Source organism: Propithecus coquereli, unplaced genomic scaffold (genome assembly GCF_000956105.1).
Source record: "Propithecus coquereli isolate 6110/MARCELLA unplaced genomic scaffold, Pcoq_1.0 Scaffold7, whole genome shotgun sequence".
NCBI lineage: Eukaryota > Metazoa > Chordata > Mammalia > Primates > Indriidae > Propithecus > Propithecus coquereli.
The window spans coordinates 783,642-810,589 of NW_012153062.1; the positions used below are offsets into that span (position 1 = coordinate 783,642).

At 38.3% G+C, this 26,948-nt stretch overlaps 1 protein-coding gene across 2 annotated transcripts in view; it reads left to right on the plus strand.

Moving 5' to 3' along the window:
• The first annotated feature begins 20,648 nt into the window (after positions 1 to 20,648).
• The window catches only part of LOC105823815 (lipid phosphate phosphatase-related protein type 5), a 126,519-nt gene continuing 120,219 nt past the window's right edge, over positions 20,649 to 26,948 (plus strand). For both annotated transcript variants that reach the window (XM_012661067.1, XM_012661068.1), the window contains exon 1: positions 20,649 to 21,098. In XM_012661067.1, coding sequence (XP_012516521.1) covers positions 20,862 to 21,098 — 237 coding nt within the window. In that variant the 5' untranslated portion in view covers positions 20,649 to 20,861. The remainder of the gene's footprint in view (positions 21,099 to 26,948) is intronic.

The following is a 26,948-nucleotide window of genomic DNA, read 5'->3' on the forward strand; positions in this document are numbered from 1 at the left end:
ATTTTTGAAGCAGAATGAAAGGGCCACCGGTTTTTAAAAATATTATTTCTGTACTTTTCTGAACGGTTGAAATGTTTCATAGTAATAATGCAAAAATTAGGGTGATTAGTATAATGCCTACCAGGTAAGAAACATAAAATAAGTTAGAGCTCTTATTTTTATCACATCTGGAAAGTAACTAGCACCCTTCTATAACTCAATTGTTTCACTGCTTTTATATTAAGAAGTTTATTTTCAATTGATACTAACTCATTGATTCAGGGAAAATTGTTGAATTATCTTATTCCTCTTATATCCCTAATTTCCTGTTTTTAAAATGGGAACAAATGAAAGTTGACAGTTAATAAAGCTTATTTTTCTGTGATTCAAGTTACTTGAAGAAAATCATTATTAAAATGTAATGATTTCCTATGTGACTAATCTTATCAATGACTACATTGCATTTGCCTTTTGTTTGTAATACAAACTCCTTTACTCCGCAGTTGAAATGTTTTCATCTTTCTCATCAAAACATAAATAAATAAATAAAGGTGGAGGGCATAACACATTACTTATTTTCACTGACAAGTGCTAGACCACACGAAAAACTTCATGGAATTAATTTTCTCCTTTGCCTTTTTCCCATGCTGTGCTGATTTGATGTGCCCCATGACTTAGTTCAGCCTCAAAACATGGCATTGGATCAGTCAGTGAATCTGGCACAACTTTAATTGCTCTGATATAGGATTCTTTAAAAAGGAGCAATATTCATAAGATATTTTAGCTGCTAAAAGAGAAAAATAGAAATGTTTGCACCCTTGTTATTTTTTCATAAAGGGAAAGGGGAGGACAGGGGGGTATGGGAGATAGAATCCAGGAAGTGGAGGACGTGTTTCCTGGAGGCAGCAATCTTACAGACGTGCCTTTCGACTTCAAGATTAAGCTTTGTTGTCATGAGATTTTAGGTTTCCAAATTGGGATGCCTAGGTCCCTTCGTGTATATATATTCTTCTAAAACTCTGCTTTTCAATTGGGTTAGAGTGTTCTATTTTGGTACACTTCTCACTTACTCTATGATCTAAAAGAGAGATTTTGATACCAGAGCTAAATTAAAGAGGAAAAAGTGCTTGTTTTCAGATAAAGTGAGAGTTACCAGCCTTCTTGAGAACATCAGGTTGTTATTGATTTACTTTTTCACTGGCTCTTTCCTCTCAACTTTCCCACCAGCTTCTCTTCTTTGTCTGCACTAGCGGCTGTACCTGTCTTCACCCTCCAGTCTATGTGAAGGAAGCATGTTTCCACAAGGGCTGACTCAGCTCCCCTTCTCATGCTCTCCTGTCATTTTCATAACCTATCCCCAAGAAGTGGTTCTTATCCTCTGGCCTCTCATTCATTCATACTTCTATGGGTTCTTAATGATCCAACAAGTGCACCGACTTTCCCTTTCTTGGGAAAACAAAACAGAACAAAATGTCTTAACCTTGCTACCTCCTTCAGCCATTATTCTATTCCCCTTCCATTATTGATCCTCAAACTTCTTGAATAAATAATCTGGACCCACTGCCTCTGTTTCATCATTGCCATTTCTATATATTAATAATAGTCAAGCAGAGGGCCAAATCAAGGACTCAGTACCATTCACAATAGCTACAAAGAAAATAAAATACCTAGAAATATATATCACAAAAGAGGTTAAAGACTTCTACAAGGATAATTACAAAACACTAATGAAAGAAATCACAGATGACAAAAACAAATGGAAAAACATTCCTATTCACGGATTGGCAGAATCAACATCATTAAATGTCTTTACTGCCCAAAGTGATTTTCAGATTCAATGCAATCCCCATCAAAACACCAACACAGTATTTCACAGACCTCAAAAAAAATAATAATAAATAATCATAAACTTCATTTGGAACCAAAAAAAAAAGAGTCTGAATAGGCAAAGCAACCTTAAATAAAAAGACCAAATCTGAAGGCATCACATTGTCTGACTCCAAATTATACTACAAAACTATAGTAACCAAAACAACACAGTACTGGTATAAAGTAGAGACATACACCAATGGAACAGAATAGAGAACCCAGAAATAAAACCATCTACATACAACCAAGTGATCTTTGATGAGGCAGACAACATACACTGGGAAAAGGAAGCCCTATTCAATAAATGGTGCTGGAAAAATTGGATAGCCACATACAGAAGAATGAAACAGGATCCCTATCTCTCATCATATAAAAAATTAACTCAAGATGGATTAAATAAATATAAGGCATGAAACCATAAAAATTGTAGAAGAAAATGTAAGAGAAACTGTTTTAGACATCGGCCTAGGCAAAGAATTTATGACTAAGACCCCAAAGGCAGATATAGCAACAACAAAAATAACTCAATTAAATTAAAAATCTTCTGCACAGCAAAGGAAATAATCAACAGAGTGAATAAATAACCTAAAGAATGTGAGAAAATATTTGCAAACTATACATCTGACAAATGACTGATAATCCAGAATTTACAAAGAACTCAAACAAATCAGCAAGAAAAAAACAAACAACCCCATCAAAAAGTGGGCAAAAGACATGAACAGAAGATTTTCAAAAGAAGATAGACTAATGGCCAATAAACATGAAAAAATGCTCGGTATCGCTAATCATCGGGGAAATGCAAATCAAAACCACAATGAGATATCATCTAACCCCGGTGAGAATGGCTTTTATCAAAAAGTGCCAAAACAGTAAATGCTGGAATGGATGCAGAGAGAAAGGAACATTTATACACTGTTGGTGGGACTGCAAACTAGTGCAACCTCTATGGAAAATAGTATTGAGATTTCCCAAAGAACTAAAAGTAGAACTACCATTTGATCCAGCAATCCCACTACTGGGTATTTACCCAAAGCAAAAAATGTCATTTTATGAAAAAGACACTTGCATTTGAATGTTTATAGCATCACAATTCATAATCACAAAGATGTGGAATCAACCCAAGTGCTCATCAATTCATGAGTGGATTACACACACACACACACATACACACACACACACACATACACCATGGAGTACTAAGCCATAAAAAATGAATTAATACCTTTTGTAACAATCTGGATGGAAGTGGAGACCATCCTCCTAAGTGAAGTATCACAAGAATGGAAAAACAAACATGACATATACTCACTATTAAAGTGAAACAAACCAATCAGCGCTCATGTGCACAGATGGAAGTAAAAGTCAACGGAAATCATGCAGGTGGGAGGGGAGAGGAGAGGATGTGTGAAATCATACCTAATGGGTACACTGTATTCTATCTAGGTGATGGGCACATTTACAACTTTGACTCAAGTAGTACAAAAACAATCCATGTAACCAAAACATTTGTACCCCCGTAATATTCTGAAATAAAATAAAAAAAGAAGGTAAACAAATGGCCAAGAAATGTATGAAAAAATGCACAACATCGCTAATCACAAGATAAATGCAAATTAAAACTAAAATGAGATACCACCTTATCTCTATCAGGATAGCCATTATCAAAAAGTAAAAAAACAATGGATGCTGGCATGGATGCAGAGAAAAAGGCATGCTTATACACTGTTGGTGGGACTGAAAATTAGTACATCTGTGGAAAACAATGTGAATATTTCCTCAAATAAATTTATGTAGACTTACTGTTTGACCTAGCAATCTCACTGCAGGGTATCTATCCAAAGGAAATGAAATGATTTTTGTCAAAAAGAAACTTGCACTACGATGTTTGTCACAGCACAATTCACAATTGCAAAGATGTGGAATCAACCCAAGAGCCCTTCAATTCACATTGGATAAAGAAAATGTGGTATGTATATACCATGGAGTACTACTGAGTCATAAAAAGGAATGAAATAATGTCATTTTCATCAACTTGGAGGGAATGGAGGGAATCCAACCATTATCCTAAGTGAAGTATCTCAGGAATGGAAAACCAAACACTGTATGTTCTCATTAATAAGTGGGAGCTGATAGATGGGTACACATGAGCACAAAGTGATAAAAAGGACATGAGGAACCAAGAAGAGGGGAGGGCAGGAGGGTAGATGTGGGATAAAAATTTACCTATTGGGTACAATAAACACTATTCTGGTCATGGGCACACCAAAATCCCCAACTTAAGCATTATACAAGATATCCTTATAACAAAAACATTTGTACCCCATTAATTAATATTTCAAAGTATAAAAAAGAAATACAGTGTATAAGTAGGAGTTAATTAGACAAAGAGCAAGAGGAGGACTCCAGGTAGCACTCCATATGTGAAAATGCCTTATGATTGGAGGCAGCATGGTGAGTACAGGTTGCAAGAAGCTAAGTGCAGAGTTAGGGGGAACATGGTATAGAGTCAAGGAGCTGGAGAGGGAGGCAGGGGCCATGCAGGCCTTCAACACCATGTTAAGGAATATTTTCTTTATTTTGAGATCAAAGAAAACCATTGATATGTTCAAACAATGGGGTGACATGATTAGATTGAATTTTGAAAAGATCACTCTTGCATTTGGATCTCTGCCTTTGCTTCCCAACTGACTGCATGTGCACCTCCTATCCCTCCACCTTGTGAATTATTACACAAGCCGGTATTCCCATGGGCCTCTCAATGTGCTGTCTGAAGCTTATCTGTTTCCAAATCAAACAGTTTAGATAATTCCAATTGTTTTTCAGGATAAAGCTCAAACTATTAGGTCTGTTTTGCTAAGGCTTTCTACCATCTGGGCCCCATCTTTCTGTCCAAAATATTAGTAATTTCCCACTTCTCCATAATACTGCCTCTCTTCGATGGCTAAGCCAATCTTCCACCTGCCTCCCAAACACACCTGTTTCACTTCTGCTTTCCATTTTTTTTGTTCAAAACTTTGAGGTTTTGAAACTCTTGCCAAAATTTTTCCTTTTACTAAAATTCAGACATATGCAAGGTTCCACAGTGCACTCAGATCCTACCTTTTCTCTGAACTGTTCACTAACCACTCCACATCCATCATGTGTGCTCATTTCTCACGAAAGTCCGATACCGCTTGTGTAATTGTGACAGAGCTAAACAAGTACAGGCAGATTTCCTTTGTGGGCTATGATTTATTTCCCATTTTAGGCACCGTAATCTTGGCTTAATATGTCAATTTAGACCTAGATTATGGCTTTCTTAGCAATATCTTTTTTTTTTTCATCATGTGATTTTTTTTGTAAAGAAAGTTTTACAAAATAGAGAAAAAGAGGGAAAATAAGAACCTGAGTCTAACTATAATAAAAGATTTTCCATGTTCTTAAAAATTTTTTGGTAATATTTTTATTTGATGAATGATATACTATGGAGTTGTCATTCTATAATTTATTCAATCATGCCCTGTGGCTGGACATTTAATTTTTCCATTTCATCATGATGTAAATAATGTGGTTAAACAATAATTTTTCTTAGTCTCAATTATTTTCTTAGGATAAATTTTAAAATATGCCTTTACTGGATCAAGAAGCCAGTTTTTGTTACTTATCACCTAATTGCTTTCCAACAAGGCTGCACTACAAATAGTATATGAAAATGTTCATCTCAGCACATTTTCACTCACATGGATTTTCATCATTGCATATGTCTTTTGTAGTTCAATCTTTTCTTTAAAAAAAACCAATATGGTGGGGTTATTTTGATTTGTATATCTGTAATTAATGAGGTTTGACATTTGTCTATATATTATCTGAGAGAGTGAGTGTTGGGGAAATCACTGCAAAAAGGGGGCAAGTGAACCTCAATAGCTAGAAGACTTTTTGTCTTGAGGCTAGATTCTTTCAATTACTCTGCAAGTGTACTTGTTGTGCCAGCCATGCATCACACGCAATGCTCTGCATCAGATTGACCATAAAGCAGTGGTTCCCAAATTTTGCTACATTTTGGAATCACCTAGGGATTATTAAAAACTATGACTTCTTGGCTCCCACCCCTAGACATTCTGACATAATTAGTGTTGGATGTGACCTGGGCAGCAAGAGTTTTAACCATCCCCAGGCAATTCCAGTGTGCAGCAAAGTTTGAGAACCCTGTCAGAGTAAAAAGGATGGAGTCACAGAATACGGTCAGGGATGCAGGGACTCTGAAATGCCCAAAAAGACAAAAACAACAACAACAAAACAACAAACAGTATTTTGATAGTCTGGCAGACTTCGTCTCTACTGGTTACTTTAGACAGTGGCTTTTAATAGTCTCGCTTGGATGAATTAAAAAGGATAAGACTAAGCATTCAGCAGACGGAAACACGGATGGTAAATGAAATAGCTATTTACCATCTCAGTGTAAATCTTAGTTTTCATTCGAGAAGCCTTGTAGCACAGATGCACCAAATGTGACCTCCTCAGCATCACATGTGAATCACCTGGGCGAAAGGAGTTATGCCTGAGAAAGTCATTCTTAAAACAGACTTCAAACCTTCATCCAGTATGCCTGGTAAAATATATTAGTATAAAGTTGTAAACATACTTAATATTTTGATATATGTGAATTATGTTATTTTAAAGTAATATGTACTTTTTTATTTCCCCTGTGAATTGCTTATTATAGAGTATCTCTCTCCTAGCAAACATATGTAAAGTGTGTGCAAAGATTTTTATCCATCTCCTTTTGATATAGTTGTCAGAACATACAACATCTGCTGGAGCTGAAGCCCATAGTCTTAGAAATTTTTCTTTCATTGCACTCTAAGTCTGCACATCATTAGTACAATTCAGATGGAAATTCTGTAGAGATGCAATATTACCAACAGATTGCACTTCCCCAGAAAATTTGATCCCCCTAAATTTGATTTATTTAACATATTTACATTTTAATGGATTTTTCTGAAAGGGTAATCTGATCAAGATGGGCTGCTGTGGTTTTACTGAGTAATTCATAATTTCAGCTCATTTATATGTGTTTATTAATGTGCAGTATGAATATTTACAAAATATGCAGGCATATATGGATTGTGTTTACCTGAAATGCATGTTTCAAAATTTGAAAGAGTGAGCATTTGGTATTTTGGTTACCTTACAGATGTTAATCCTCTACTTTGATTTATTCCATTAAGTCAGTCTCCTGATTTCAAGGTTAATAATAATTAATGCTTCTGTGGTACCTGGGAGTTTGTAGTATTCTTTTTGCATACATGAACTCGTTTACTAACATGCTCCAACTCTTGGGAAGGCTCGATAACCTTTTGAAGCTACAGGTGAGCCAGTTATAGAGCCAGGTCCTCCCTCCCTTAGCCTCTGTCACTAACCTTCAGTGATGCAAGTTCCTAAGCCAATCTTGACTAAGCTGTTGGATTCAGGTGTGGTGAGTGGACATGGTGAGTGGATGTGGTCAGAGGGTGAGCCACGATCCGATATGGTCAGATTGCATTCTGGCACTCTCCCTTCCCACCAGCCCCAGCCTCCTCCCAAACTCCATTTGCTAGGCTCGATTGACACAAATGTGGTTTGTTCCAATGCCTGTTTCCTGGCCCTCTAGTTCTTCACACGAATCAGTACACTTTTGCCTAATCACTAGGACAGGGTACCTATTCCTACTGCCAGCTATCATGGGAAGGAGTTACTGCAGTAGAACCTTATCTACATTTTCCCCAGCTATTGGATAGCATCTTCCTCTTAAATAGTTTTTTTCATTTCAGCATATTACGGGCGTACAAATGTTTAGGTTACATATATTGCCTTTGCCCTACCCAAGTCAGAGCTTTAAGTGTGTCCATCCCCTAGATGGTACACACTGCACCCATTAGGTGTGAATATACCCATCCCCTCCTCCCCCCTCCCACCTGCCTGACACTTGATGAATGTTACTACTATACGTGCACATAAATGTTGATCCATTAATACCAATTTGATGGTGAGTACATGTGGTGCTTGTATTTCCATTCTTGTGATACTTCACTTAGTAGAATGGGCTCCAGCTCTATCCAGAATAATACAAGAGGTGCTAGACCACCATTGTTTTTTGTGGCTGTGTAGTACTCCATGGTATACATATACCACATTGTCTGAGATGTCCACAATATTCCTTAGGATAAATATATCTATACATACCAACTTCAAAAGACTGTGACATATCAGTTTCCATTATTCCTAGCATCATGTTTTATCATCTCACAAACACAAATAAGTCAGAATATGTATCTGTCCATATGGGACTACAAACTCTCACAAAACGTGTTGCCTTCTGTGTAAGAATAAAACTATAAAAATATAAGTCATATTCATATATTGATATCTTTCTATAATTTTTCATGTTTCAAATGTTTCTTTTTCTTGATTTTTTGGTTTAAATTTCTATGAATTATAGCACATTTATAGTTCAGATAGCCACCACAACAATCACGATGCAAAATAGTTCCATCAGCCCAAAGAACATCTTTAAGAATCACACAGAAATCAAATAACGCAGTATGTCACCTTTTGAGACTGGCTTGCTTCATGCAGCACAATGCCTTTAAGGCCTATCAAATCGTGGAGTTTGTTCCTTTTTATTGTTGATTAGTATCATCTTATAATAATATACCACACCTTGTTTATCTTTTAATACATATAATGGTCTCTGTATAATCAGTATAACATATTAAAAATTGTCAACATAATGCAATAGAAATACCTTGGGAACTAGCCAGATCTAGATTCAAACATCAGTTCTGTTACTTAAGAATTGTGGGCAAGTGGGAAAGTCTCCTGAGCTTCAGATTTTGCAAAGTTGGGGGTAATGATATTTATTTCATAGGATTTTAGAAAGAATTAAGTAGGATTAAAGCATGTTAAGTGTATGTTACATAGTAAATAGTCACATATCTGTTTTCCTCCTATCTGTCAGAAAGTTAAGGTAGCATAGTATACTATATATTTTCAGAAATTTTTGTCCTCCTGATTTATAAATGTGAAAACTCATAATACTCACTTTTTGAAATATTAGTTTTGTTAGCAGGTGGAAAATAATCTATTGTACTATGCATAGCAGAGATCTTTGCGTATTGTAAATTCTTAACGAATATGTTTCTAAACAAGTGTAAAACACTAGTTTGCATGATTTTCTAGTACAAGATTATCTTACAGAGTGAGTTCTTAGAGGTCAGGAATTTGGTAAATTTGTTTACCAGCAGAACAGGGGCACCATGTAATCTGATGATGATACATGATTGATGCATATTTTATCTGCTCCTTGTCATGCAGTCATAACTAACTGGAGAAGAGGCAAAACGTAGATACATAGGAGGCTTGGGTGGTCCAGACAGCACTAGTAAAGCCCTTTAATGAAGCTGATTTCCTTATCTCACTTGATACTGGACTCCATTACTTGTCAGTAATTGATTTGTTGCAATTCCTGGAGCATAGCATATGGCTTCCTTATCAGTATAAGCAAGAAGAAGCAATTAAATTTCTGACCCAAAGATAAAAAATATGAGCGTGCTTATCCCAAACTCCACATATTTTATCATTTTATACTTCTGGCTACACAAGTGAGTTAAGACTACCCTTTGACACTAACATTTATAGTATGAAAATCACATTGAGGAGGGCTTTAGTGGAGTTGTTTTGCCAAATAAATCGTTAAGGTTATGTGCCATTGATTCAGTTTTAACTCATGTTCTCTGACTTTTACAATGAGGTAATAAAAGCTAACTTGGTCTCAAACTTAACTTTAAAGAGTTCAGCTGGAAATCTATCTGATTGGGAGGCACAGACATCATTAAAAATGAGTACATATAATTCAGTATTTCCTAATGTTATAATTTATTAGATCATCACCTGGATATTTCATCAATAAAGCATACATCTTCAGTGATCTTGTATAGGTTGCCCCATTTGAAGTTGTCAGTGATTAACTGTCTTTCACATATAGAAATGGCAATTTCATATGATTCCACCTAATAAAATATTCTAAGAGGTTGACTTGGGAGAGAAATGGGTGCTTTTAGGGACTGGATTGTATCCCCTCAAATTCATATGTCGAAGCCCTAACCCCCAGTGTTATGGTATTTGGAGCAAGGTCTTTAGGGAGGTAACTAAAACTAAATGAAGTAATAAGGGCAAGGCCCTAATCAGATAGGACTGGTGTCCTTGTAAGAAGAGGAAGAGATACCAGAGATCTCTCTTTCTCTTAGCACATACAGAGGAAAGGCCATGTGAGGACACAGAGAGAAGGCAGCCATGTACAAGCCAGGAAGGGAGACCTCACCAGAAACCAACCCTGATGGCACCTCGATCTTGGACTTCAAATCTTCGGAACTATGAGAAAATAAATTTCTGTTTTTTAAGAACCCAGTCTGTGTTATTTTGTAATGTAGCCCAAGGAGACTGATACAGGTGACTAATCCAATCCTCTCCTAGTCTCCTGGTTCAGACACCAAAACAGATTATCAAATGTTAAAGGGACATAGTAGCACCTACCCTTTGAGACTACAACCTGGTCTCCAGGTCCACTAAACAACAAAATGAAAATTCTGTGTCATTCGAGAGCAGGTTCCATTTCTACTTCCAAAGGAGTAGTTTAATGCTATTATAGAATCACAAATAGCTTATTTTTAAAAGTCTGCAAACTGAAGCTCTAAATTAACCGAGGCCTCCATACTGTGTGATGTAACGGCACAGGAAGGTCCTATGCCTATCATGTATTTTGCCTATTCTGTCCGAAATTTACTTTGCCGCTTTGCCATCATTAGTGATTATTTCTTTGAGGTTAACCAGTCTTAAACGTGAAACTGCAAATACGGCTGTGGTATTCCTTTGTACCACAAGTTACAAAATATGTTTGTATATCCTATCCTACGTATTTCTCTCAACCCCAAATACACATTATTATCAGGGCTGTTATGCAAACTGTGAACTTTCCCATATAAACTCTTATTCCTTAACGTTTATCTTTGCACTATTTGGGTAGCTATGTAAAGAAGCGATACACCTGGACTAAGGTTCAGAGAACCTAGATTTTGGACATGCCTGGAATCCTTTCCCAAAGTCATTTAGATAGAGTTAAAGATAATATTAATAGATATAGATACACTCAGTCAAAAGAACTAAGCTACTTTATGATAAAAACATGACTTTGTCTCACTGAAAAAAATAACAACAATGAAATGAATTTGAAATTAGGAAACTAAGGTTCTCTTCCGTGATGTGAACTAAGATAATTAGCTACTTTGGAACTTGCTTTCTTTGTCTAAGATGAATGGGATTTAAATAGAAGATTACCAGAAGGTTCACTTCTGGCTTTTCATGTCTTTGCATATGATAAAGGATTTAGGAAAAACAGGCTTACTTCATGCTCTATCTAGTTTCCTAATCATCTGCTTTGAGTGAGGCGTTGTGCCATGAGGAATGCAAAGATGGGCAAACTGCGGTTGTCTCAAGGGTGCTTTTTCAGAAAAATTTCAGATGATTTTCAGAATGCTACTGTAGTGATGGTGCAAAACCTCTGGCTTGATTTGCTGCCCTAAATTTCATCATGCTTAAATGGATTATTAACATAACTGGGCTTCCCCTACCTGCAAGAGTTTACAACTATAAGCAAAGAAAATGATTTTTGTTCAATGGAAGAAAATAGTATCTTACTTGCTGAGTTGGAAGATAATAAGTAGTGGAAAGTTTTGCCCTAAAATATATAAATATTTATACACTGTGCCACTGTGAAATTTAACAAAATCGTCTGAAAGAAAGTTGGGATATTTGGAAGAGAAACATTTCACAGTGTATATGGTTTTGCTTACTTTTCTGATTATCACTGTGTTATTAAATTTTTATTACTAATCATATTTTATCAGTGATGCCATTATTATAATCAGTGCTTCAGTGTGTAATGATATTTCAATTTAATTAATGGGTAAGAATAAAATATTTTCATTTGTTATTTTAGTCACTGATGACTTGTTTAATAGGCTTATATAGATCTCCAATAAAAATAGAAGAATATGAATAGTAAAAACTTAATTAACTTCATAAAATAGAGTATCCTGGGGAACTACAGCTTTATTAATAGAAACCCTCCACCTTTTTTGTCAGAACTCTTAAATTAGTCATCAAAGCATGTACTGTATTTATCTTTGATCTGACACAGAGGTCATTATTTTGAAGCCTAGCTCTCACCATTCATTACTGTACCAGTAAAGATGTAGGAGATTGATATTGTAAATGCTGATGGTGGGGTAGACTCTGGACATTTTGTGAAAAAATGTCTCAAATATGTTTGTTTTTTGGAGACAACAACACTATTTAGTGACTACCATATGCCAGAAACAGGGGTAGGTATTTTACTTGCACACCTCTGATCCTTACAGCTACCCCCAGTTTACTGCAGAGATGGAACAGTCTCAGTCTTGGTTTACCTCTTTTCCAAAAAGGGGTGTACAGAATACTACCACTAAAACTTCTCCACTTAGATGAAGCTTCCAGTGTGTGGACAGTCTGGTTATAAATAAATCAGGTTTTTACTAATCAAGATTATGAACCTTGATTTATTCATTTGTTCTTTTTTATTTCAGCGTATTATGGGGGTACAAATGTTTAGGTTACATATATTGCCTTTGCCCCACCTGAGTCAGAACTTCAAGCATGTACATCCCCCAAACAGTGTACACTGCACCCATTAGGTGTGTATATACCCGTCCCTTCCTCCCCCCTCCCACCTGTCTGATACCCGATGAATGTTACTACTATATGTGCACGTTAAGTGTTGATCCATTAATACCAATTTGATGTGGTGCTTGTTTTTCCATTCTTGTGATACTTCACTTAGTAGAATGGGCTCCAGCTATATCCAGGATAATACAAGAGGTGCTAGATCACCATTGTTTCTTGTGGCTGAGTAGAACTCCATGGTATACATATACCATATTTTATTAATCCACTCATGTATTGATGGGCACTTGGGTTGTTTTCACATCTTTGGAATTGTGAATTGTGCTGCTATAAACATTCTAGTGCAGATGTCCTTTTTATAGAATGTCTTTTGTTCTTTTGGGTAGATGCCCAGTAAGGGGAGTGCTGGATCAAATTGTAGTTCTACTTGTAGAACTATCGTAGTTCTACTTGTAGCTCTTTGAGGTATCTCTATATTCCTTTCCACAGAGGTTGTACTAGTTTGCAGTCCCACCAGCAGTGTATGAGTGTTCCTATCTCTCCGCATCCACGCCAACATTTATTGTTTGGGGACTTTTTGATAAAGGTCATTCTCACTGGAGATAAGTGATATCTCATTGTAGTTTTGATTTGTATTTCCCTGATGATTAGAGAGGTTGAGCATTTTTTCATATGTTTGTTGGCCATTAGTCTATCTTCTTTTGAAGAGTTTCTGTTCATGTCCTTTGCCCACTTTTTGATAGGGTTGTTTGATTTTTTTCTTGCTTATTTTCCTGAGTTCTATATAGATTCTAGTTATCAGTCCTTTATCGGATGTGTAATATGTGAATATTTTCTCCCATTCTGTAGGTTGTCTGTTTGCTCTCATGATTGTTTCCTTGGCTGTGCAGAAGCTTTTTAATTTGATCAGGTCCCATTTATTTATTTTGGTTGTTGCTGTGATTGCCTTTGGGGTCTTCTTCATAAATTCTTTACCTAGGCCAATGTCTATAAGAGTTTTTCCAACATTTTCTTCTAGAATTCTTATAGTTTCATGCCTTAGATTTAAGTCTGTTATCCACCATGAGTTTATTTTTGTGAGACGTGAAAGGTGCAGATCCTGTTTCGGTCTTCTACATGTGACTATACAGTTTTCCCAGCACCATTTATTGAATAAGGATTCTTTTCTCCAGTGTATGTTTTTGTCTGCTTTGTCAAAGATTAGATGGCTATATGAGGATGTTTTTATATCTGGATTCTCAGTTCTGTTCCATTGGTCTATGTCTCTGTTCTTGTGCCAGTACCATGCTGTTTTAGTTACTATAGACAAAATTCAGCACCCTTTTATGATAAGAACACTTAACAAAATAGGCATAGATGGGACTTACCAAAAAATGATACAAGCCATTTATGATAAACCCACAGCCAACATCATACTGAATGGGGAAAACTTGAAAGCATTCCCACTTAGAACTGGAACTGGACAAGGTTGCCCTCTATCACCACTTCTATTCAATTTAGTGCTGGAAGTCCTAGCCAGGGCAATCACACAAGAGAAGGAAATCAAAGGCATCCAAATGTGGGCAGAAGAGGTCAAACTATCGCTCTTTGCTGATGATATGATCTTATATCTAGAAAACCCCAAGGATTCTGCCATGAGACTACTGAAATTGATAAACAAATTCAGCAAAGTCTCAGGTTACAAAATCAATGTACAGAAATCAGTAGCATTCCTATATGCCAACAACAGTCAAACTGAGAACCAAATCAAAGACTCAATACCCTTCATAAAACAGCAAAGAGAATAAAATATCTAAGAATATATTTAACTAAGGAGGTAAAAGACCTCTATAGGGGGAACTACAAAACACTGAGGAAGGAAATAATATGTAAACAGGTGGAATATCATACCATGCTCATGGGTCAGCAGAATCAACATTGTTAAAATGTCTATACCACCCAAAGTGATATACAGATTCAATGCAATCCCCATTAAAATACTAACATCATATTTTGCAGAAAAAATAATTCTACACTTCATATGGAACCAGGGAAGACCCTGTATAGCAAAAGCAATCTTAAGCAAAAAGAACAAAATGGGAGGCATCAATTTATCAGACTTCAAGCTATATTCATTTGCTCTTGATCCCAGTTTTTAAAGATGCTGAATTAATAGTTGATTATGGTCCAAATATGAACAGAAGGGACCATTCTGAGTGTCTAGTTTCTGCTATATTTTTATTTTAATCATTTACCTAGTATAGTACCCTGAAGGGCAACCAGACAAATGTTGAGCAGCATTCACAAGTTGCTGATCTTTGACAAAGGACCTGCAGCTGTCATCAGCATCGTTTGCTCCACGTGTTCCATACCACTGCTAAAGAATCTTTGTTTCTCAAAGTATTAGCAGGATTTGTGTTTAGGATGGTCCTCATTTATCATAGTACATAAGACTTTCAGGTGCTTTAAGAAACATGAAGTTACAAAGACAGTTCTGCAGGATTTTATATAGGCATATTTCCAAATGGATCAATGAAAGTTTTGCTGATCCAGCAGTAAAAAAATTATACCAGTGTGGTGAAGAATAACAATGACAGTAATGATCATTGACTGTTGTGGATGGCCTATCCTCTGTACTACATCTTGGTGAAGTAGGCAAAATTATTCTTATTTTAGGACTATAGATACTAAGAAACTAAAAAAACTTGACCAAAGCCCCACAATCATGATTCTTCAGAGCAAAGATATAAATTTAGATCTATCAAGTCCCCAGTCCTTTGGATTAACCACCATACTTCACAGACACACTCATATGTCCTTTTCCTTAATAATTGTTTAAAGTTATTCTCAGGGAACTCGCATATTTTGCAACATCCCCTGATATTCTGGATCCATGGATTTATGTCTAACAAAACTATGTATATTGTTACAATTAAAACAAAAAAATCCAACATTCACAGACATGGAAACAGACCAGGAAGTGATTAATCTAAGTTTTTGTGAGTTAGAACTCAATGATGGGGAGAGAACCCAGGACCTACTTAGATTAGGCTTTCTCTCCTCCTCATTATATGTTCTCTAATGAAGATTTACCTAATACTTCAATATGTGTGAAATATTTTATAAATATAATCTTTGCATAGTTAAGATTCATTAACACAATTTTATAGATGAGCAAACTATGACTCAGAGAGGCTAAGTAATTGCCAGGGTTGCATAGTAAATATTATCAGTATGTTCCAATTAACTTTTGCTAACTTAAACATTTTACTTTAATATAGGAGCATTCCCTTTATAGCATATTAAATATTTGTATTCTTTCTTAGCCTTAATATTTTATAAATAATTTTGGTTCTTTTCATTCATCCCATTAATTTCGTATCTGTACCTTCAGCGAAATATAACTAGATTCTCTAATATGTGCTTTGAAAGTGAACACTTAAAATATTGGAAATATAGAAGAACAGAATAAGCTGTAATACAGTCATAGAGTAAAGCACTTTAAAAAATCTCAGTGGTCCCAAGATTAAGTACCACTTGTGTCCAGGTCAGAAGCATCTGGCCTTTGAGATAAATATCCCATTACAGCTGGAACCTTGACGATAGACACTCAAATTATTACCCTAGCTGTTTTTCTTCCTGTTTTCTTGAGAAAGCAGATATCCCCTAAATCAAGCACTGCAAATCATTCTGTGAGGATGTAGTTCCATGATGTCAATAAGAAGAGGATAAGGGTGTAATTCCTAATGTTCCTACTTCTATTGAATTTGCTTTTGAGGATGTTGTATCTTTGAATTTATGTGAATGTCTTTAAGTACAATATCTTTTGAGCTAATCAGGTTCTACCTCCTATCTCTCATTGAAGCTTCAGGGATGTTCTCTATATCGACTAGTCTGGGAGTTAGTAGACTAGTGTATTTTTGTTCATTCTCCAGATTCAGTTCCGTAATGAGCTGCTATTAATATATATTGCCTTTTGTAGGGTTTTTAATAGTTTTTAGAATGAAATACCAGATACTCTTACTTATTCTGAAAGTAATTACCTGGCTTATTAAAAAAAAAATCTCATTCCAAGTCTAATCTTCTGAAATCCAACAATCTAGATGTTAATACTCAAAGTTCCTCACTAGTGCAAAGTTATCTAACTTTTCACACTCTGGGATCTCTCTAAACATCTCTAGCTCAGATTTAACATTATGAATATAGATACTGTTATTTTTTGAAGGAGGAATCTATTCTTTTTGAGAGGCTTCCATAGTTTGTCTTACATAAAAACCTTCTGAATCCTGCATATTCTACCACCTCAACTATGCATTGAGGTTAATGTTATTTTTCTGTTTTTGCACATGGAATGAGAAAATTTCAGAATAATGGATGGGCTTATATATTAGTTACCTGAAACACATTGAAACCAACATTTAACATTCTGTGTCTTCTTTGGAAATGTTCAGGTTTCTCTTTGCCAAAAACTTTCTGTCTATAAACCAATAAAGGTCAAATCCTTGTCCTTTAACAGAAAGTCTCAATCTGGCTTTCTCGATAATAAAAGATTTGTTGTGTGGAACCCAATTGGTATTCATCTGAAGGAGCCAGGTAAAGATCTTCTGAACCCTCCGAGCAGGTACCTTAGGTTTTCGAAGTTGAATAGGAATAATATATTAACTTATGTAGCCATCCACAAATATTCAATGCTTGCCTATCCAAGGACTATTCAGTTTGTCCTTATACTTGCTATCAACATAAAGCCACCTTCCACTTTGATCTTTTGTACATCTTTCTTTGGTGGAAGAATAGTTATAGACCATATAGATACCTTTCCATGCTCGTCTAGCACCTTACTAGTTCTTACTAGAGCATATAGTATTGGGGTGGACATATTGGAATTGATAAATGATTCCCCCAAGATTTGTCTCATTCATGTTTTATGGTGGAGAAACATTGTCGGGGGGTTGTTAAGTCATGCACAACTGAATATAATATGAATCACTGAAAGTTGGAAAATCAAAGTTATAAATTCCCAATTTTGAGCTATATTATCCACCTTGGAAGGAGCTGACATAGGGAGAGTTTAAAGGACAGGGCAATGTTTTGTTAAGAAAGACTGGCTGCTATAATGCATTTGAAAGCACAATGACAAGCCTAAGAATTAAATTAAAGATTTAGGCAGGATTCCAAAGGATTAAATATCTTAGTAGTGCTTGTTTTAATCTAGAAAGAGCCAGAAACCTACATAAAAATTGAGGCAGATTTCCAAAGGATTCTTTGAAGTTGAAAAGACATATTTTGGAAAAGAATTAATTTAAGTGATTTAATAGAAAATAAATGAAGTGCCTGCTTTGGATCAGGTACTTCACATATTCTTATTTAACTGCCAACGTAAGCCCAAAGTTAAGAAAAATTACTTCGTTTTGTCCCTGAAGAAGTTCAGGCTTAGGACGGTAAAGGAATCAGCCCAAGGGCACATAACTTATACTCTTTCACCCACCCCAAACCATTTCTATGAATATCCAGTCTGCTCAAATAGTCATGGAAGGTGAATTTAATAGTAGTGTCCTTATAACATAAGAATCAACAATAACTTTGAATTTCAGCATTGGATGGTTAGCCAACCAAGAATCAATTAGTCAACAACATTCTTTGACCATCTAAAACAGATAAATAATGGGCATATTAGAATTCTGAAGGAAAATAATGTTATTCCTGAGATAGATAGCTTCTGAAGGATAAGACAGAATATGCACAAATCTATAGAAAAAATGTACACATCTACAAAAATACGGGTACACCCAGAATCATTTGTAAGTAATAAAATTAGAAGGAAGTGACTGGTGATGGATTTTGAAATGACCTGAGTTACTTAAGGCAGGTTAGATACATTTACGTCCAGAAGCTAAAGTTTACAGTTTGTGCCAGACATAATGAACTAAGCATCATTTACTCCTTATATCAGCCTTGTAAAGTGCGTACTAGTATTACTGGTGATGAAGCTAAGGCAGAAAGAGGTCAAGTATCTTGGTCAGGTTTCCAGAGCTGGTAAGTGGCAGAGCTGGCATCGGAACTGAGGCAGTACCAGAGTCGCTGCTCTACACTGAGCTTATTCTTCTATGTCAGTGTGACCACACTTCTATGTATGTGGCTGTGTTTGCCTAGAGGCATAAAAATTGTGATTCCCTAGCTGATAAATTTTATACGTGAAAACACTTTCCTGTTATTCTTAAAGGAGTAAATTCATTGATTTATTCGACAAATATTTATTGAATACCTACAATGTGCCACACACTGTTCATGCTTAGGATAGATGGAGCAGTGAATGAGACATGGCCCCTGCTTCGTTACATGTCCAGTAACTCGATACATACTCAATACACATTCGCAATGCATTACAGAGCACGTTAATTTTTGAAAATAATGCACATTTTCATTAGCTTGAACAAATAAGTTACCCTTACAAATTAACACAATTCTAACAAAAATTCTATTAAGTGGGACGGTTTAGGTTATTCCTATTTAGAACCAAAGGAGCAGTTAAAACACTCTTACAGTCTTGGAATGATTTTCTGAATGAAGCTTTAAACCACGTATCTTTGTAGTAGTTACATTTTCATAATATGGTAAGTCACTCTTGTTCATTAAAGAACAGTTTTCTCCCACTGCCCAAAATTGCTTGTTAAACACATTGCTTAGTGTCATCTATGCAGTATGCTCTAAGTAATTAGCTGTGCAATGATGTATGTAAGAATGTGGAGGGTGAGGTATATATAGTACCCATTCTACATGAAAGAAATTCACACTGCCGCTATTGCACTCCGAACTACCAATCATCTGCCAAATTTAAATGCCTTTTTTAGTCTAACAATGTTGTTTTTTCCTGATGATAAAGACCCGCCTCTAAAAATCATCAAGCTATAACCCCTTAAAATGAATTAACATTCTACAAATCTGCTAAGGTGATTCTACATTTTAATGAGAGGGCAGTGCTGTCAGAATATTTTCTTCCCCTTGCCTTGTATACATCCTTCCTTACCTGCCCACTGGAGTGGAGGGTATGAGCAGTGACTGACTCCAAGAAGGGCCCCTTGAGAGTCTGCTGACTAAGCTTGCACGCAGGGACCCACTTGGCATCACAGAACAGGCTCTTTACATATATGCAGTTCCATAGCCACTTACGTACCCACACATACGCGTGGATACCCGCGGATGGGTGTATTTTGCATGCATGTGCTGTGAGCTTGCGTTGGTCTCCCTCTCCTCTCACCTGACCCTTCAGGAATCCCTGCAGTTCCCTGGAACTCAGGGAATAAACAGGAAGATATGGCAAATAGCACTTCCCTGGCGACTGGTACTGCTGGGTCCCAGGAATCTGCAGTGCCTCCTCTCACAAGCAGCTAATAAAGGGAGACCGAAAAGATGAGCAAGAGAATTCAAGCAAAGAGGAAGGGACCGGGACCGTTGTACAAGAGATGATGCTTCCGGAGCTACTGAGGGATGATTTCTGTGCTTTTGCATACAAAGCCCTGGGAAGCTGGAGGGGAGGCAAAGAAACCCCGAATCTAAAATCCTCTGAGATTATTTTTCTAACCGTGCCTAGAAGCCACCGCTGGGCTCCCGTCCTGCGCGGGGTTAAGGAATCCAAGGGACTGCCGGCCAGACGCACCGGCCGGACTCGCGGCACCGCATCCAGCACTTCGCGCTTTGGTGGGGTTTGCGCTCGGAAGACGCGTCCACGCACCATTTTCACAGGCGTCGTGCGGGTTTCTTAGACCGCCCAGCTGGGGTTTCGGAAGGGAGTTTCTAGAAGCTCCATCTCTACTGCCTCCCTTCCCCCTTTTTTTGGTTTTTACCCCCGCGAAGAGCTTCTCAAGCTCCACAGCGTTCGCCCTCCAAGCCGTACAGGTGCCGCCGCCCCGTCCGCCCACGCCGCCTCCTCCGGGCTGGCCTGGGGGCTTGACCCAGCGCTGCTGAATAGTCTCGTGTGGGGGCTCAGCGGCCACTGCCTGTCGTCCGAGACTCCCCGCCCCCCCGCGCGACCCCGCGCCCCGGCGGGCGGCGCTTGCCGCGGGCAGGGGGCGGGCAAGGGAGTGGGGGCTCATCCGGGGGTAGCCGCCTCCTCTGTAGCCCGCCCGCGCCTCCAAACCCGGACCTGCCTCCGCCTCTTCCTCCAGCGGCTCCATCCTCCTCCCGCGCTCCGTCCTCCCGCCGCCCCCGCCGCCGCGCCCCCGGCGGCTGCCTCGGCGGACCGGGGAGGGGGCGCCGCGTCGGCCGCCAGCTCGGCTCGGCCCGGCCCGGCGCGGGAGGCGTGCATGCCCCTGCTGCCCGCGGCGCTCACCAGCAGCATGCTCTATTTCCAGATGGTGATCATGGCAGGGACGGTGATGCTGGCGTACTACTTCGAGTACACGGACACGTTCACTGTGAACGTGCAGGGCTTCTTCTGCCACGACAGCGCCTACCGCAAGCCCTACCCGGGCCCGGAGGACAGCAGCGCCGTGCCCCCCGTGCTCCTCTACTCTCTGGCCGCCGGCGTGCCCGTGCTCGTGGTAAGCCCGGGGGTGCTCGTCCTCGCCGCCCGCGCCCTGCTTTTGCCCCTCGCCTTCGGGGTCAGGCCCCTCTGAAGGTTGGGGCGCTGCAGCCTCTGCCTTCTAAGTTCCTCCAAGTTGTTGGCAGCCCCTTCCCCAGAGGACATTCTAGGACGCAGAAGGGGTGGGTGCGAAGGAAGCCCTGCAGCCCCCGCGGTGGCTGCAGTGTTGGGTGACTGGAAGGAGGACGGAAGGGAAGCGGGGAGCCTCAGGAGGAGATAGGTGGCGGTCTGGGCTGGGAAGGAGGTGAGCTTTTGGGGTGAATCTTGACTTCATCCACTCCGTGGCCTTGCTTCACTGACCGCCTCCTCTCCCATTGCCCCTGGAAGAGCAGCAGCAGCGGCCGGTGAGAAAGAGAGAGGGATCAATTGCTGGGGTGTACAAGGGACTCCCACCTCCAGAGTCGGGGCGCGTATTTCCGTTTTACTACCTCCTTCCCTCTCAGATGAAAGTGCCGATGGGACTGAGCTGACCAGGGAACAAATAGATAAAAAAGAACTCGAGAATTTCTAAATGAAGAGGCCTCAGCAGCAGTGCTTTGCTGAAAAGCAGGAGCTGTGCCTCAATCACAAGAGCTCTTCAGATTTGTTTAAAGGCTGCTCTGCTTCTTGGGCAGTTTAGGTCCTTTCTCTTACACCCTTACAGAGAATGCTTTTTGGATTTATGCACTGTATGTGTGTGTGTGTGTGATCTGTATGACTATATATTGTATATGTGACTATACAGATACACATATACATATGTAATTATTGGGATAATCACATAATTTACACACGTGAATATGATGCAAAGTTATTTCTAGGAGAATTGTGGTGTTTCTTTAGAAAACCTGCTACATTATGGTTCCTTTAATATTGACAAAGTATCGGAAATTCCCTTCCTGTGATTTTCTCTCTCTCTCTGTCTCTCAGTAGATAACAAATAAGAAATCAGAAAATGAAGAGGAAAGGGAAAATGAAGTTTTATTTTCAGTAGCTGAATGTGTAAATTGCAATAATGAATGTTAAAAACATCCGTTGTGTCCATTAGGTTTGGATATTCATATATTCTTTGATTTTTTAGGGTGAATGACTTAATAAGTTACAAAAGAATGAAAAATTCCTAACACACAAAACCGAATTCTATGAACAAACCAACGAATTTCTTGATCACTTCAAAGTAACTTTATCACATATACTGTGATAGCTGACTTCAAATTAGCTCTAGCATAATTGTTTGAAATGTGTTAGACCTTGCCCCAGAAAATATTTTGCTTTGTTTTTTTAATGTTGTAATTTGCTAAAATTTGTCAGAAACTCCAAATCCAGCTTCATGTTTGTGTTCTCTCTCTTCCATTTGAATTGGTCTGTTTTTGGGGGCCCTTTTTACTTTCTGCAGATGCTGGGTTTCCAGGCACATGTTTTCTGGGAGACTAACTAGCTCAGATTTTTCAAGGGTTTTTTTTTTTTTTGAGAAAAAAAACCTGTCACTTTCAGGTCATTGGTTTGGTCACAACCATAATCAAAATTGTCTGTCACTCATCCTTTGGTAATTACCATTCTGTGTCTTTTTTTAAACGAGATAGCACTTTTCAGATCCTAACCATCCATCCATGTGGCAGGTGCCAGTTAGAGACAAGAAGACATTGGCCCACAGATCTTGATGATTCTCCACTTTGGGGGAACCTAGGAGGGAGAAAGGGAATGAATGAGTCACTATTGAATGCATACTCTGTGCTGGGTATTGAATAGTCACTGTTGCATAATTTCTCCTAGCAGCCCTTCCAGGAGATATTATCTCCAATTAACATTTGAGGAAACTGAGGCTCAGATAATAAAATAGAAATACCTGAAAACAAAAAAGATGGGGATGGTGTTGGTATGCCAATAGGACTGATGCCAAATGCCATGTAACTTCCTCTGCTTCCCAAGAGCACATTCTCTGAAGGAGGGGAGATGTCTGATAGGGCAGGCATTAAGACTATAATTGAATGGATTTTTTTAAAGGGAGGATCCAACTTGGTTTCCATGTTTTGACTTTCAGTTCTTTGGGTACAAGAAAATGGATTTGGGAGTCAGTTAAAAGAGAAGAAAGTGTTGGGTTTTGGAGGATAGCTGTGTTGTGGGCCTTTGTTTCCCCTTCTACTCCTACGAATAGCACACTCTGTCACCATGTGAGGAGCTGGAACAGTAATGGCAGCTTTGCCTCTCCATTCCTCTCAAGAACACTGGCTTAGCATGCTCACTGTGGCATAAAATAATACTGTTAATAATAGTATTAATAGTACTCATCATTTGTTGAGTTATTACTTTATTCTGGATACTCTAATAGACTTTCTATACACTTTATGCCCATCTAATGTTTGCATTATCTCTGAAAACAATTATTATTATTGTCATCTAGCATTCGAGAAAACTGAGGCTTAGAAAGATTAAGTAACTTGTCCAAGGTCCAGAGCTAATAATATTACACCCAGAATTCTAACCCTAGTCTATCAAATTCCCAAGTCTATGCTTTTTCTACAGTTTACTCCTAAATTCGTAAATCATTCTTCTAAATAAATGCCTCGAAGAAAGAATCTCTTTCCTCATCTCTTACATTTCTTGTATTGCAAAGGTTCTTCATTGTGTGCGTGTGTAAAATATGTATATCTTTAATTTTCTAAACTCATTTCTAATCTTTGAGAGTAATTTTGAAAAGTAGTATCTTTCTCACTATCACAATGTGTGGATTTGTTTCATACTTGCTTAATTTATTTATCTAAAAATTAAAAATAACATATATTTTGAGTTTAATCACTTTTATATAGTGTTGACTTGAGGCTCAGGTTTGGAGTGTAAATATTTGGATTCAGATCCAAAGTATACTTTGCTGCTATGTTAAGATTTGGGAACTCTACTTGCTGTGTAACCTTGAAAATTTTACTTAAGCTCATCAAGCCTCAATTCCATATGTCTGTGGTCCCCAACCTGGGGCTGTGGACCGGTACTGGTCCATGGCCTATCAGGAACTGGGCGGCACAGCAGGAGGTGAGTGGCCGGCAAGCGAAGCTTCATCTGTATTTACAGCTGCTCACCACTGCTGGCATCACCACGGCTCCGCCTCCTGTCAGATCAGCAGCTGCATTAGATTTCTCATGGGAGCGCAAACCCTAGTGTAAACTGCGCATGCGAGGGGTCTAGGTGGCGCACTTCTTATGAGAATCTAATGCCTGATGATCTGAGGCGAGCTGAGGCAGTGATGCTAGCGCTGGGGAGCGGCTGCAAATACAGATTATCATTAGAAGACAGATTTGGCTGCACAATAAATGTAATGTGCTTGAATCATCCCGAAACTATCCACACCACCTCCCCCCACCCCCATCCGTGGAAAAATTGTCTTCCACGAAACAGCTCCCTGGTACCAAAAAGGTTGGGCACTGCTGCCCTAAGTCACAGGATTCTGAATATCAAATTATTCATAATATGTAAATGTCATCCTTGGCCTATAGTTGATACTCCATAAGTGGTCACTATATCATTCACCTTATTAGTAGTAGTAAAATAATAACTCAGTAAATGTTTATTCAGTAAATGTTTATTTAATTCCAGTGTTCCAAGCACTATATCTGCAGAGTAGAGGTTATAAGGGCAACTTTAGAAGTAAACCACGGTCACTGATTCTACGGAATTTACAGCCTAATTGGGGAAATTAGGTAAACACATTAAAGATCATAATGTAAATAATAATGATAAAAGTTATACATATATAAATATGTATATGTATGTGTATACTGCAAACACCTCTTGTGGTTCAGAAGAGGATGAAATAATTTTTGTCTGGAGGAGTGAGGAAAGGCTTCATGGGGAAGATGGCGGTATTTGAGATGTATCTTGAAAGAGAGGCTGAAATGGAATTTGAGTCAGGACATCATAGAAGCAGCTTTGTGAACAACCCAGTGGAGGCAGCAAATGCAGGCTGTACTCTTGAAACGGCAATCAGGTTAGTCTTGTTTTTAAGAGTGGTATGTGGGGAAGATGGGGTATACAGCTAAATATGAAGGCTGAGACCTTCACACTGCTGGGACCTGGAATGCTAGGCTGAAAGTTTTTCTCAATTTGTTAGGAATTAAGCAGGAATATAGTCTTATGGGTAGTGTTTTAAGATATTTTTAGGGCAGTAGTATCTAAGACTCTTCTATTATCAAAATATCTGTATAAAATAATAATTCCTAAGTCTATTTTGTGTTGTCTAATATTATTTTCATTATGTTTTCAGAAAACACCTGTAATTTGGGCTTATTTACATAGATGACATGGTTTATAAACTCTTTGAAGACAGGTAGATCTGTATATCACTTGCCAAAGTGCTGCATACAATTCATACAGATATAAATTTAATTAGTGATCTTTGGTTTTCATTGATTAAAAGAATTGGTGATGACAATGGGTTCTGCTCCCCAAATTTGGATACAGTGGCCACTAGCAGGAACTGGGCAGCACAGCAGGAGGTGAGTGGCCGGTCCTTAGACCTCTGAGCAACACAAATGATTTAAAGGAGATGAAACTAGGTCACCATCTTCATAGAGCTAGAATACAAATAAAGCAAACTAGCACCAATCCAGGTGGCCCCTGACCTCAAGTGGGACAGGTTTAAAGGTTGAGGTGCATCCCTGATTCTTTGTGTCTGCATCCTCAGGAAGCTCTCTCTAGACCCTGAGGCTCAAATCTGAGGGATGTACCTACTGCTACTATTCCCAAGGGTGCTGGCATCATTAATTATAAAGAAGGTATTAATAGATGAAAGAATGGCATCTCATACCCAGACCCATCACATTGGATCAAAGTGCCATAGACCTCTTTCCCCCCAAACCTTACCTTGGGTATCCTCTTACCCTGGGTATCCCCACTCCTGGAACACTCTCCTGTGGTGAGGTATAAGAGAAAAAACATACATATGAGTTTCAGACAAATCTGGATTCTTATCCTGGTTTCTCCCACTTATTAGCCGTATAACCTTGGGCAAAATTTTCTTATTCATAAACTGGACATAAAGATATTCAACCTCTTGGAGAGTTGGTGCATGCATGTAGAGGTTAAGATCACAGGCTCTGGAGTCTGACTGCTTGGTTCTAAAGCCCAGATCTGCCACTTTCCTGTGATGGGAACTTGAGCCAGTTATGCTCTCTGTGCATCAGTTTCTTGAACTGTAAAATGGAGACAATATGAGTACTAGCCTCTCAGGGTTATTACGAGTGTGAAATGGCTTAACATACGTGTCAGAGCAGTGCTCAGCTATCTATGTGTTAACTCCCAGGAGGCCTCTCGAGGTTGTGATGATAAATCAGGAAAACCTATTTAAAGCTCCCAGCAAAATACCTTTGTTTGTTTGTGGATTTTGAGGCTGATACGATATTAGACGTGGACAGGAGCCACATAGTTCAGTCTACTCACCGTCACAAATTGGGAGTCTGAATAGTTAGAAAAGCAGAACTCTATCAGAATTCTGTTCTTAGAACCAAATTAATGATTCCTACTTTTTTGTTTGTTTGTTCGCTTATTTCACTTTTAATGACAGTCAAGTATAAAAAAGCATCTTTCTGGAAATTATTATTTTTCCCTGATTTGAACCAATAACACAAATGAAAACTTGGACCAAAATTAAGAAAGTTTTATATTTCCTTCAATTCAAAAAAGAACACTGATAAATATAGTAAATAAATCAAGAAAAATATAATGCTACATGAAATGACAAGATATTTTCACTATGATAGTCATTGAATATTTTAGTTAATAACTATTTTTAGATTATCTACTTATAGGAGTTCACTTGACTTTAGGTGAATAGATGTGT